This window comes from Agrilus planipennis, unplaced genomic scaffold (genome assembly GCF_000699045.2).
Source record: "Agrilus planipennis isolate EAB-ADULT unplaced genomic scaffold, Apla_2.0 scaffold24, whole genome shotgun sequence".
Lineage (NCBI taxonomy): Eukaryota > Metazoa > Arthropoda > Insecta > Coleoptera > Buprestidae > Agrilus > Agrilus planipennis.
The window spans coordinates 735,842-751,408 of NW_020439076.1; the positions used below are offsets into that span (position 1 = coordinate 735,842).

Here is a 15,567-nt window from a genome sequence, read left to right on the forward strand (position 1 = left end):
ATTTAAAGACCTTGGTAGTTTTAATAAGAATTCGTTTAGTCTTTGTTCACCATGTAAAAAATTCCTCTATTGTGTGTTTTAGTTCCTAGATTTATTATAATAACATAAATATTTGATACAGTGGAGTAAAGGCAATAACAGGACACTTTTCTGTATTGCCGCTAGGGTAGATAAAACTGTAAAAAAATATGGCATCAACTGGGAAACGATCCCGGGCCGCTCGCCAGATTAGAACACATTCGATTGGTTTAAAGTGTTGAAAGTCGAGGTTAAGGGTAGAATATAGGTACCTACAGAAATCGAATTTCGATTACACGCAATTTCTTGGATGTAATAATTAAGTTATTAATGAACCTACCTAATGGGATGTTGTCCTTCATTAACTGAACTGTCTTGTGTTTTTTGAGCAAGAAAATGGGGTAGTTCTCTGCACTCGGAATGTTCGAGTAGCGCACACATGGGCTCGTCTTGGGTACATAGTCCAACTACGCGAGCTAAATTAGGGTCACGGAGTCCCGCTAACCAGCTGGTTTCCCTTAGGAATTCGTGCCTGCAACAAAAATACAAACATTTAGGGTTGCGCCCTCTCAATACATAACTCTTGATATTAAAATGGGGGCATTTCGCTTTAAAATTTGACGGAGCAAAAACACATTTCGGTTTTTTTTTACCCCTGTATATATTGTATACGGATAAGGCAAAGAGTTCACCGCATTTCTTTGCAGGAATTTTTTCTTTTTATCATATTTCGCACCAACAAAAGTGCATAATTTGATGAACGTGACGTGGAATATATTTTTTCAGCAACGTTTACCTGAAAGTACCATTTGCTTCTCTGAAAACTGCCCTAAACTAACTGAACTCTCAAAATCTTTTGAACAAAACGTAATACTCTATAGAAGCATCAAGTTAAATTTATTGGAGTTACGTTACTTTATTATTTTTATGAAAAGATGTACGAATTTTCTTATAGCATACCAGCGTTGCCAACCTGTACGATAATTATGGGGACATACGATAATTTTGCTTCAAATACGATGTACGATATCGTAATTCAAATTTCTATTAAACGTACGATAATTCGTGCTTATGAGATAAAAAAATATTTTCAAATAGCAACATGTTGCCTTGTTTTTCTACCTTCTTAAAATCTTTTGTTAATAGAACAAATGGTCATTTGAACAGTCTCTGGGTATTTTCACTACATAAAAATACAAATTCTCTCTAATTTACAACAGAGCCGGACAAACTCAGCTCTTTTGATTCTCGAAAGCTTCTCAGGTAAATCCTAAGAGCTTCTCCTTGCTAAACTAGCGACGGTTAACGGACTTTTACTTACAAGTCAGTGTATTGAAATGAATAGGGGATGCAATAAATTTGAGATCACTGATGAAATGTTGTCTCGTTTTAATTCGAATAATCTTTATAAAAATAATAATAAGAATAATGGTTATCTATAAAATAATAAAACAGAATTAATACGTTGATTATTATTATTGTATTAGATTTTATTATAAAAAAAATATTTTTATGTATGTTGAATATTTGATTTTAAGAACTTAAGTACAATTTCATAATGTTAAAATATATACACTATATGCATAGATATATAAATATATGTTGGAAAGTTGTTTATTTGTATACATTCAATAAAATTTAATTGTTTATGGACTCTAAAAAATGAACTTTCTTCCAAAATGTTTAAAATCCACTCCGAAATTCATTTTTCTATTTGAAATTATTAGCCCGTCAGGAAAGTTTTTATAGTGTCATCTATTGATGGTATAATAGAACTGAGAAAACTACTGGGGTACACACTCTCTTTACAAATTCATACTCCCACCACTAGACTATTACTACGGTGCGCATGCGCAATAACGTACGATATTTTTGATGTTAATACGATAATTTTTCCTAAAGAGTGCGATAATTCCATCTACTGAACCTGACAACGCTGTAGCATACCATATTTTTCAATAGATGATGCCGTTCTTTGGTGATTACATGCAGTAAAATACACCAATGTTTGATTTTCAACTCATCAGTAGTGTATATCGTTTACTACTAAAGCAGGCCGTACACCTAAGCTACGACATGCGACATAACGCAAAATGTCGCGTGAATATTTTTATCGCGTAAAGCCAATGGAAGTGTATAAGGTGATGTCAGTAGCATCGTATGTCAATCAGGCACGATGTTCGCACTGGGCGATATGTACCTCCTGAAATTTACTTATTTGACTTTACTATTCTCCAAATTTTAATTTGAGAGATAGAACGAATTGCAACAGTTTTCATTTAGTTTCTAATGCGGCTTCCATTTCTAACAATTACCGTTTAATGACAATCCCAACTAACTATCCATTAGGGTGGCTTGTAAGCTTTTTTCATTCAGAATTCTTACTTAGGCACGGAAAAGAGCGACAACAAATCGGATTTTCATTCATTCTTATTTTATTATTTCAATAATAACAAAGACGTTTAAATTGGGAAGATGAAATAGAACCGTTAACATTTGTTTACCTTATTAATAAAACAAATTGCATAGTATTTACTTTGCGAAGTTTCGTGTTCACATGTATACAAAGCAGGCCTTACACCTAGGTTACTACATGCGACATAACGCAAAATGTCGCGTGTAATTTTTACCGCTTAAAACCAATGGAATGTAGTTGATGACAGTACCATCGTTTGTCAAGCACGAACGATGTTCGTTCTGGGCGATATGTACCTCCTGAAATATTTTTTGTATATCTAATAGCAGCATTTATTGTGTAAGTATTTGATGAGGCAACTTCAATAAAAATGACAGAATTTCCAATTTTCGATATCAATTTCGTAAACATTATTTAAAAAATCCTTGCTAATGGAGTTGACACTCTCCTAACTCATTCTATGAAATTCTTAAAATTTCTTTGGATATAGGTACATATAGGGTAATTGTATAATTGTTACACAACAACTTCTTCGGACCACGGATAACGACATTTTTACTAAATAATAACCGCTTTTTAATTATTAAAAATTTGGAATATTTGCTGCACTTGTACATGTGCATACCGCATGTTTCATGTATGATGCATTCCTGGTGTATGACTTGCTTAATCAAATCAAATATTATTATAAACTAGCGACCCGCTCCAGCTTCGCACGGGTGCAATGCTGATACTAAATATACTACAGAATGTCTTTATACACAACATTCGCAGCTTTTTTGTTATTAGACAATACAAATCGGCCCCCCGGCCGGTACCGCCGCAACCGCTATGTCCCTGCATTTTAAATCTGTAATACCTTCGAAAATATTCATTTAAATTACATGCTGTAAAGGGCCATATTGATCTACATTAAATGCACAATGTATTTAAAAGTACTTAATTGGATAAGGATTAATGCTGTATTGCTTAAAATCGCTTCGTAAATAAGCCATTATTTCTCGTAAAAAGTAAAGGATAAAAAATGGTTATTGTGGGTTATCCCTATGAGATAGACATATACCATCCCGGACTTTTTGTAGACCTTTTTAAGGTGTACAATACTGTAGTACATTATTTTGATATATCTATTAGGGTTCATCCAGCGTTTGCAATGTAAGCGCAAAAAGTGAGCTTATTTACGACATCACATTAGAAACCTCTAAAATTATTAGTGTTTCTCTACTATATTATGCATGTATTATACATATAAACCTTCCTTTTGAATCACTCTATCTATTAAAAAAACCGCATCAAAATCCGTTGCGTAGTTTTAAAGATCTAAGCATACATAAGGGCAGACAACGGGAAGCGACTTTGTTTTATACTATGTAGTGATGCGAATGTTAGTTTGTTTGTTAGTTCATTTATTACCATTTCAGGCCTTAACTACTCAACCGATCATCATAAAATTTTGTACACACATTATCAGGGGTATAAAAAGGAACATAGGGTACCTTTTATATAGAAAAAAATACTGCTCCCAAGGGATAGAAAATTTCTTTTCATCTCAATAAAGAAGGACAGTATTTACTGTCGTTCTACATAAAGTGTATATTTAACGTAGAAAATTAGAAACATTAGTTTTATCCTGATGATCCTGGTCAGGATTATTGTATTTTTAATGATCTTTGACACGTATTTAGGACATCAATGCGTGTGAAGTCGTGGGTAAAAGTGTGTTAGTTGTAACTGATTTAGGTAGACAGTGAACTTAAGATTAAAAACAATGCGTAACGGTCAGAGTAGGTAGATGGTAGAATTTCGGTTTTTGTTGGTTCAGAACTTATTTCCCTTGTTGGTTCTGTGGCAGCGAACGTAGCATAATAGACGCAAAATTGTGTAAGTAATTCAGTAGTTGCCTTGTTCAAACAACGCCAGACCGCGAACAATGTGCTCTAAGCAACAAACCAACCACTCTAAATTCTATGGCGTCCGTCAGTTACGTTAATTCTTAATTTTTACGCCGGGCCTTCGTTCATATATGTTTCAGGAAGAAGGTCCCGAGGGTGAAACAGATGGCTGGCACGAGTCCAACTCCCTCAAATTTACCTTTCCAACTTTTTCCTTTTTCAATTACTAACTTTGTTCCTAACATATTTCGGCCATAAACTAAACGCGAAATATTCTTGGACATCATCTATAATAAATTAATTTCACCGGCAATATAATAACATATTGAAAGAGACTCGTTTTATATATGGATATTGATTGATATTAAATAAAGTAATTCGAAGTGGTCCGTATTCTGTCGAAATGTCAGACGCGGAACGCGATTTCGATCTTTTTGGATCTCATCAGCGCGCCGCAGACAGCTTCGACAGAACACAGACCCACTTTTACCTGCTGTCTTAACAGCGCGTTTTAGAAAATACCACAAATGGCGCGGTAAACGCCATCTGTAGGCGTCAGACAGTCCAAAAAGATCAAAATCGCGATCCGCGTCTAGCAGTTTCGACAGAATACAGACCACTTCGAATTATTTTATTCGATTATGGTAACGTGCCTATCACGCTGAGATTAGCTACGCCGGTATTCGTTTCAGAAAGTAGATATCCATATATTTAAATGGACCCTGTTGGAGCATACGTAATCCTAAAGTGTAGCATCGTACTACAGATGGTGTTTACCACGCCATTTGTGGTATTTTCTTGATTGATAGTTTATACATTCAGTGGATTTCGGATACAACGACGACGAAGGGACCACTGTAATTTCGACGTTATATCCGAACGTCGTTATAGGCAAAGGTAAAGAGATACAGACACGTATGAATAGTTTTCAGCATTTTTCAATTTTAAATCGACTTCCGCTTTTTTTTTAATAATAAATGTGCATCTAGGAGTTGTATTATACTATTCAAAAGTTTACTAAACCCAGTTACTATTCAGGATATCCCTATGTAATTGAACCATTTTAACGTACACGCTTACCTACCTACCTGGCTAATATCTATAAACAAACGGTAAATGTCACCTCTTGCTGACCATCCAAAGAATTAAACAAATGTAAAGAAAATATTAGTAGATAACACTCATTTTTGTTTCCTGGTAGGACCAAAACGTCTTCATAAAATTTAATATCTCAATTTACTTTAAACTGCATTTATTAAGATTCAAATGATTTTACTGGAATAGAATAAGAAAGAATTAAAATAGATTAGAATAGAATTTACAATGTGGGCTTTCGACGTTTGTGTGGGACAACTGTGGATAAGAATATTTGAAACTGAATTTACAATCTATGAAATTTTATCTCAATGTTAGTTTATTCAAATTAGAAACTAATAAACAAAAGGCAAGGGGTAGAGCCAATTATGGTATCTATGTAAAAAAATAAACACAAGTTTATGTCATAACTTGAAAGGAGATGGTTTTTCTGACACCATTGTATTCTACGTAAAAAAGTGCCTGAAGAACGGAAAAGCTGTTTTCTTCTAATATTACAAACAACTAAGATATGGACATGCAGCCAAAAAAAATTTCAGCATTTGTTTATAAATCAAAAACAAAAGATGACAGCAAGTTTTAAAAACACCAACAAATTTTTCCTCAAAAACAGAGATTGAGAAGCTGCCATTTTTTTTTTTAAATTTATTTTTGTATCTCATTTAGTTATCGAGTTTTCCTATACAAACGTCGAAATTTTTCCACCCTGTTCTTAATATCTCTATGTTTGGTTCTCAACTCGCTACTACTGTGTAGTGATTACCTATACATGAAACTTTAGGTGGGTGGCATTATAAGTTTTTACCCTTTGGGCGCTTTCATTAGTGAATTACGTACAATGCCGTTCCTCTGAGGGACTTTGGTGAATGAAAAATACGAATTTATCAAAATAGAGAGGGCGGAGAGGTCTCGTGGGTTCTAACCTTACGTTAATATTTGCCGTTTTTTCTTTTCTTTAATTTATAGAGGAAAATATTAGAAAAGCGGGGTCGACCGCCGCCTGAGAGCTCTCTTCTCGTCTGCGTGCATTAGGGGTGTATTTTTTTGCTTGGCGGAGCAGTCTCGAGAATATGTGGGGGTATAAATCTCCTGCGGTGGTACGTGCGCAAGTTGTATCGTCTTCCCATTAGCCAGCTGCTCTCTCTCTACCCTACTCAGACCAACTCGTGCCTGTAATATACATGCTTAATTATGTTACCGTCAGCACGCAACGCATCCACTACCCAGATCCTTGGGGATGTTGACGAGACTAAACAAGAAAAACGAGACGTTGGATTTTCCCCCGTCTTTCTGAGACATACACATTCATTATTACTAGTCAATCAAACAACTACCTGAGAAGTGGGCTGAATTTCAATTGAAATAATTTTGTAAAAAGTCATAAATTGTATTTTATTTAGCCAGAATTTACGTATAGTTAAAGATAATTTGTTGGACTGGATGGTTTTAATCTTAGTTTTAAATATGTTGCATAATTTCAAGGAGAAAATAAAAAACGAAAATTTACCTAAATATTAAAGCGATTTCCTCCCAAACCTATTTAATTCGTTTTCCATTATTTCTTCTTTCGGTCTTCAACCCCCGCCACTATAAATAGTTAGAATTGTAAATTTTAGAACCCGTCTCGCGATGATAATGCCCACGTATGAAGTGGGCGAAACACGTGTCCGCTCAAATAAAGTTTTTTGTGGTAATTAGGGGTGAGTCTTCCTTTTAATTTTTGATTAATATTTACCACAGTCTCCTCTTTCTACTTGTATAGCAATTAGGTTTATAAACCCTTTTATGTGGAATTTCGGGTTTTTAGTGTTTTATATAGTCATCATCATAAGGTCGTCAGTCCTAGGACTGGTTGGACACGCACCTCCACCCTTTCCTATCCTGTGCTAATCTTCGCANATTTCTACGACAAATTCAGTCATTTACAATCGAAAATTGTTATTTTTGCGTTGTCATAAAAATTTAGTTTTCTCCGTGTTATGACCAACAATGAAAACTTTGTAGACTTTACAGGAAAAGAATAACTTAAAAACCAACTTACAATTAAAAGAACTGTTATTTATAATAATTTTAAGTAATTATAAAGCAATTAGGTGCGGGATTTTAATCAAAAATAGTGTTCTGGTAGCATTATCATAATGTATGCTAAAACAGTTCCTTGTCGTTACGCAGTGTCTATAATAACAACTTAAGGAACTCTGAAACGGTCATCAACACAGTCACGAAATTTTGTGTACGTAATTTAATATAGTATGCATGAGAAAACAAAAATACTGATATGCAAAGGAAGAAAAAGTAGGGAAAGAGCGAATATAAAGGACGAAATATTAGGAGAAGTGGCTGATTTTAGGTATCTAGGAAGTTAGATAATTCAGGATGGAAGGAGTAGTAGGGATATAGAGCAGAGGATAGCGCAGGGTCGAGTCGTCTTCAATAAAAAGAAGTCACTTCTATAATCGCGAAGTTTATTTAATTTAAAGTTTATTTTCTTCTTTTTAGAGCATTAAAATAAAAGCTTATTTTTAAAAATGTTTTTTACTATCATTTTTTTTTTTAATTAAACATTCTCAAAGTTTTTGCTGAGATTTTAACGATATAATTTTAATGTTTAGGAAGCTTTATACAGAAGGACGAGAATAAAAAGGACTTACGCAAAAATGTGGGCAGAAAGCTTTTCTGTGAAATCGGTCGACTGTTTCGTTCTTTCAGGAATCGCAGAAATTGGTACTCAAGGGATTTCGAAGGTTAGACATTGATAAATAAAGAAGCTTGTCCCTTATTCAATTTTGCGATTAATATTTCTCATGAAAAAGCACAACAAAACGTTATAATTTTTGAAACTTACAGTTGGGGCTCGGAAAAATTTTAAGTTCCTATTTTATTATATTAATGTGACGAACTATTGTCTAAGATCTAGATTACTTCGCAAATGATAATGATAATAAAGTGTATTTGTAGGGCCTAGAAACTCCCTCATGTACTTTTATCCTTTTTGCCTCCGATTTCATATTTATTCAATGATAAAACGGACAGAAAGACACACGAGTGATTCGGAGATAAGGAGGGAGGAATGATCAATTTTTATCAATTTTCTTAAATAATTTTCGTCTATTTTCTTAAATAACTTTAAAAATGTATATTTTAAAATCAGAAAAAAGTATATTTGAGACCCAGCTCTTTCATTTGATATGTCATACGGCACAGTTTATCATCATTAGGTCGTCAGTCCTAAGATTGGTTGGACACGCACCTCCATTCTTTCCTATTGTGAGCTAATCGCACTTTCCCAAAATTAGAACAATCCATATCCTTAATTATTTACTAACAGTAATTTAATCTAGGTCTACCTCTACCCTCCTAACTTCCGTTTCTGCCTCTAATATGTCTCCCTCTAGACCTGAGAAGATGTCCTACTAACCTGACATTCATAGAATCCTCTGTTCTCCTAGTTTTTCTAATACCTCTTCATTTCTAATCTCTATCCACGGTATCCTCATCATTCGCCTGTAACATCATATTTCGAACGCCTCTGACCTTTTATTTCCCGCCGCGGCCACTGTCCATGTTTTGCACCCGTACAGGTCACAAAACTTTTTTTAAATTTCCTATTGGCCTTCCAAAAATGACTACCATATTCAAAATTAGTTTATTTACGTTATGCGTTCGTGTTTAGGTCACAGAAATTCATACGTGTCCTTATTAAATTTCAACTTAATCGGTCTAGCAGATTAGGAACAAATTGACTGTGACAGACGGATAAACAGACACGCGAGTGGTCCTATAACGGTTCCGTTTTCTATTCGGACGTAAGGAACCCTAAACAGCAGGCAAAAGGAGTAAAATGTTATTTATTTGTCATTTAATCGCCAACCGACGTCTCTCCTTTTTGGTCTAAATCCCTATCAAAATATAAGTTTTTATCGATGTGGTTAACAAGTGATTTTACAAGCGACTTTCAATGTCTCTGTCTGATGTAATTAAATAACTTAATAATCTACCTTGAGAAAGGCTTGGACTAACCGGTGATGCCGAATTCCCTCCCGCAGGTAGTTTTGGTTAAAATATAGATGTCGAATTCCCTCCCGGGTACTAGCCGGGTTCCCTCCCGTTCATATCAACTCCGATAATTAAGTTAACGACTACTTACCGATTTTATTTATCGAAAATAAATATATATTTATAGTGCACTTCAGTACTTCAGTAAATTAAAGATAAAATAATTTCAGAAAGAAAACACATATCAGTTATGAATATAATTTTAAAATGGTTTCCCACTACCTTAACAAATTCAATGTTTGAAAATTCGTGTGCGTATAGCTTTTTGGTGCAGTCATCTAGAAAAACTTTATTAGTTTTAGCCGTTGGGAGGCAATTGATGCATAATTAGGAGGGAATTCGACATACCCTAATTAAAAACAGGTATATGGGAGGCAACTAGGCATTATCCAAGTGGATTAGTGCTCGTAAATAATCAGAGATATGAGATATTCAAGCTTTCGAGAAATGCGATGATTGTGCATGTCTAAATAGTCTTCCTGCTGACGCCCCCAAGATGACGATGATGATTAATTAAACTCCATTTCTAGGTTTCTGATTTTCTCAGAATATCTTGTGTAACTCTTCAATAATTGTTGGGGGGCCATCATCATCATAATCCTTTTAATTTCCTTCTTAAATGTTCTCCTTAAATCATCAAGTTATTCAGCAGGGGCGCATGGGAAACCTGTTAATTTAAAAATATAATGATTATGCGATAGAAATTATAAATTTTTTCTAAAAANACTTAAAATGTGGACAAAACTGTAAATGAAGATGCACTTGCTACAAAGGTAAAGCTTTGATATGGTTTATGCAGCTGTTAGCGCCTTTAAAAGCAGCCAAGAACAGATAGTACCTTCAACTGAAAGAATAAATACTACTACGATTATTGATACGCTAGAAGAACGTTCACTTGAATTAATCAGGGTGTAAACGGAGAAATTCAGTCAGTCCCCTGTCGGTTAAACCCTCGGACCTTCTATATTTCTGAAATGTTTGGTTAAATATCGACATTATTACGAACCTATTCTACATCGATTGGTCAAGCTTCTCATTATAAAACTTGATTAAAGTAAACTGACACCCACATAGATGGTGTCAACTAGGTGCAATCGAGAATAGCATGGTAAGTGCAGCAGTGCGGTTGAGAAACAAAATATTTATATGAAAACTTCAACAAGTCACAGTCCGAAACCAGTCCTGGGCGTGATTTGGCAACGTCTTTGTAGTACATCTTAATCTTTGAGTACAACTAATTCCCGGGTTCGATTCCCGGCGGGGGTGTGACAACAGCAACAACTTTTCCCTCATTAATTTGAGGTAGTGTGTAGTGGGTAAAAAATTCAGAAAGAATTTTCAGAATAATATTTCATATTAAACTAACTCACTTCAAAAAGATGTCTAAATTGTATGTATGTTTATTCGTTTTATAAACACAGGGTGTATGTTTAATAATGAGAAGAGCGAAAAGAAAATTATTACGGTCCTGATCAGGTTAGTCGATTTTAATATTCTGGAAGATTTATAGAGGTAACCTTTTTATCTTTTTGTCATTCCGGAAACGCTGTAAATTACCGATCGGTAATGTATCCTAAAGCTGCTACTGTTGCAGATTCGCGAGGTTCAAGATCCTTTTTACGGAAAGAAGGCCATAAATTTCTATTTAACGTACGAGGATCAATTCTCTGTTTCGAAACAGGATTAAATATTTGTTACATTTCCGTACGCTTTTCTTTTACACTTGGTCCAATACATAACCCAAATTAAAAAGCTACATTCAGATGTTTTTTTTTTTTTTAGAAATTATGTGCTCAGTGAAGATTATGACCAATTTTCTTGTTTTTGTTGCATTTAACGAGACCTGTTTAAAGACGTCCTACTCAATTGATTAGTAAGGAAATTATTATTATAGTGCCTACCATAGTAAAATAAAAAAAGATAAGTGTGTAGTCTAAAGGAAGAAGAGAAAGAATTGAAAAGAATAAATATAGAGGAATTTGATAATAAAATGGATAAATAGGATAGGTTAATGAAATTAGTGGAAGACAAAGAAAAAAAATTAGAAAACGTGAAAAAAAAATGATGAAAAACAAAAAAAATAGATTTACAAGAATGAATAAGATGGGAGAATTTGGAACAAAAGTTGGATAAAACTAAAAAAAAGTAAAAGAATAAAGGAAAAGATGAAAGAAATGACCAGGGGAAAATTACAGGAAATTGATGAAATATTGGACAAATATAATGAAGAAAGTGTTATGAGGAAAAAAAGTACAGAACAGTTTGAAAAAAGAATTGAAAGAAATGGTACTTGAGGAGAAAGAGATTGAAAAGCGTGTAGAGTAGCAGGCGGAGGAACAAAAGAAAAAAATAAGAAGAATAGAAATAGAATTGGAAAAGAAAAAGGAAAGAAAGGAAACTAAGCGTGATAATTTTGGGAATATAGTTGGAGGAGTTTTATTCTAAAAAAAAGGGAATTGAAAAGAATCATAAAAGATAAGATAGGAGTGAAAGTGGAGAGTTAAAAAGAAGGTGTATGAGACAAAAAAGGACAAGTGGAAAGACAAGATGCAGGTGATGAAAAACGGTAGTAGTATGAGGGGACGCAGGTGTATATAAGAGATGATTTAAAGATGGACGAGAGAAGAATACAGAAGATGTTAGAACAAATGGTAAAAGAGGGGAAAAAAAATGGATAAGACAGTTAAAGTTGGGTACAAGCCGATCATAATAATAGATGTGGTAGTATGAGTATGACCATAAAAAAAAAATAGGAAAAACAAAGGAGGTAAACGGCTACTTAATAGGGAATAAGAAGGTAGGTGAGGGGATCGATGGGGAAAAAGAATAGTCTTAAAAATGTAAAAGTATTGGCTTGAAATGTGGCGGGAATAATGAATAAAGACAACAACTTCTGGATTAATTTAAGAATAATATATTAGGTGTTGCAGTACGTAGCCTGTATTAATTGTGGTGTAATGTTTTTGTATGTTTGTGTATGATTAACTTAAAGTTATAATAGAGATTAAAAAAAAGATAACTCTAAACACTTACAACTTCAATCAACCACATCTTCGTTATTTCTATGATTAATAATGATATTATAGGTATAAATGTAGATAACTGTTAGAGTTTCGTAGTAACAATTTTGTCGGCATCTTTACCGTCCAATCATTTGTTTTGGAAGACACAGGTGGTTTAAGTGGCAATCACTTACACTTAGTCAAAATTTAACAGCCTTTGCCTGACAAATTGATTGATCACTCTATTTCACACATGCTTCCGATGTACCATCAAACGTCAGCTGATATGTAGAAGGAAGATTTATGAAATTCTACCCCCATAACGTTTTCGCAATTAACCAAATTCGCACACCTTTTCGTATATAGGAAAGCACCAACATTAATAAATCTATTTCAATTTATATCGAAATATATGTAACATAATTATATCAGTACTCTTTGTTAATTAACTGAGCGTAAACGATTCAATTAAACTCAAAGCAATGGATCACATATAAGGATAGAACGCTTTCAATTATTAAATAATGTATACATTTCCTAGGAATTGTATGAAATTCCGATATTGTACTAGGAAATGTATAGAACTGATGTACGAGGATGCGTTTTTAAGTTGGCGGAATGGGTGGGTAGGTCAATAGTGAGAAAAAAAAACTTTAAAAACTTTTGGGTGTTTCATTCCCACCAGCCAGTAATGCTGGTGGGCGGGCAGTCCCTCCGTACTACGCCGGAAGGTAGGGCGGAAGGCCCTCTTCAGCCTGCTTTCAGGAATCGTGGGAATGGGTGGGTAGTGGTTCGGGTGGGAAAGTTGAGACGGACGAAATGAAGACCGAAGGGAATGAAAGATTATCTGTGGAATATTACTGACCCAGCATTTGCCTAAGTGATTCAAGGAAACCACAGAAAAACTTGGACCAAGGCAGACGAACCCGGAATCGAACCGGCCTCCTCCCGAATGCGAAGCAATGGTCTAAACCTCTAGGCCATGCCGCTCGGTCAATAGTGAGGATACTTACTCGAATCAGTACGAATTAAGCAACTCATTATTACTATAAATACCAAGTTTTATCGTAATTAGATCAATAGTCTTTGAACTATCGTCGACCAAATAAGTCACTCGGGAACAAATTGTGAAATATGGAGAAAATCGAGTACTGGGCTATTATAACGTTCTTTACCAAGCAAACAAAATCAGTTCAAACCATACTGGAAGAGATATCATTCGTTTATGAGGACTCTTGTCCAGGTAAATCATGGTTTACAAGTGACATACCCTCTTTAAGCAAGGCAGGGACTCACTTGAAGACGACTAACGACCAGGCCAACCGATCGAGGTAACCACTCCGATAATCATTTAAAAAGTCGAAAAATTAATACTGGAAGATGCCCGACTTAAGAAGAAACAGCTCGCAGAAATGGTACGAATATCAAATACAATCATTTTTAAAATTCTTGACGGTTATCTTGGCATAAATAAAGTCAGCGTAAGATTGGTGCCGAGAATGCTTACTTCGCTTTAAAAACAACAGCGTGTGGAGCTGGACCTCTATAGTAAAGATATAGATGGAGTACTGACTCGAATTATAACTGGGAACGAAACTTCTGTACATCATTATGAACCTGAGTTCAAACAGGACTCCATGCAGTGGCATAAAAAAGGCACACCACCCACAAGAAGTTTAAGGTGTCACAGTCGACTGGGAAAATTATGGCGACAATCTTTGGGATTCAGATGAGATCCTTTGATCAATTACAAAGATAAAGGTGTCTCCATAACTGAAGAATACCATGCTTCAATCCTTAAAGGAAGTAGTTAAAGAAAAAAGAAGATGAAAATTGCAGCAGAAGGTAGGCTTCGATATTTTAACTCATCCACCCTACAGTCCTGACCTAGCTCCCAGCGATTATTATTTATTCCAAAACTTGAAAAAAGGTCTTCGTGGGAAGAAATTTTCAAGCGACGAAGAAGTGAAGAATGCAATTTCTGCATATTTTTCAGACAAAGACAAAACATTTTTTTTCGAAAGTTAATTGAAAGATCGGAAAAATGTACAGATAATAAGGATAGCAGGTGAATATATTGAAAAGGAAAAAAAAATTCGTACTTTTATTTTCTTTTCTTACCCCCCCCTCATTCTGCGAATTCTAGACTTCATACATTTCCGGTAAAATATATAAGTAATCTACAACTTTTGGTGGCATTAGGAGGTTAGATATACCCACTATCGGGGTACAAATTAGTAAAATATACTTAATTGTAAGTTAGAAAAATTTAAATTAACTTACCTTTCGACTTCTTTACAGCCTCTCCAGAGGCTTTTGACGATTACTAACTGCTTTTTATGAAATGATGATCCTCCATTAAAGTCGGGAAGACCATCCGCTTCACAAAGGTGGACCTGAAACAATTATAAAGTGGGTAAGAACGTTAAGGGTTTTTATTTAATATACGGGACATTCTTTTACAAACCGGACAGATTTGGACAAAAATTGTTCGGCACATTTTCGTGTAATATTATAAATGTCAAAAAGTAAGTCTGTCTATCCTTTGTACTATCTCTCCCAATGTTGAATTTGGAACTCTGGTCGCTTTCATTGAAACAGTTCTAGTAAGACTGTCTGTTACGTTTTCACGCTTAAACCGCGAAACCAATTTTCATTAATTTTGGTACAGAGATAGGTGGGACCTATGAGAAACATATAAGCTACTTTTTGTTGCGAAAATAAAATATGAAAGGGATAAAATAGGGAATGAAGGTTTGTCTATCTATACTAACCGCATATGTACATATACCCAAAACAAACCACGTAAGGATGCTTGTATCCTGTACGCCTCCTTTTGGGAATCGTGTGAATGAGAGTGTATTTGGTGGTTGGGATGAGAATAATGAAACGGACGAAATGAAGACAGAAGAGAGTGAATGATTACTGTCCCTCCATTAAGTAATACAACAAATAATAGGGAGAAAAGCATTTGAAACAATTCTATCTAACAAAATTAATTTCGAAATGTTATTCATTAAAATATTCCGGAAATTCTCAATGGAATGTGCTAACTTCGTTGGAATTATTTAGTCTAATATGGATCTAT

General features: G+C 34.6%; 1 protein-coding gene across 1 annotated transcript in view; it reads right to left on the reverse strand.

Moving 5' to 3' along the window:
- Positions 1-15,567, reverse strand: part of LOC108741434 (discoidin domain-containing receptor 2-like) — a 388,424-nt gene that overhangs the window by 12,907 nt on the left and 359,950 nt on the right. The window contains exons 13-14 of the mRNA XM_025977248.1: positions 14,763-14,875; positions 359-550 (exon numbers count right to left, since the gene is read on the reverse strand). Of these exons, the coding sequence (XP_025833033.1) occupies positions 359-550; positions 14,763-14,875 (305 nt within the window). The remainder of the gene's footprint in view (positions 1-358; positions 551-14,762; positions 14,876-15,567) is intronic.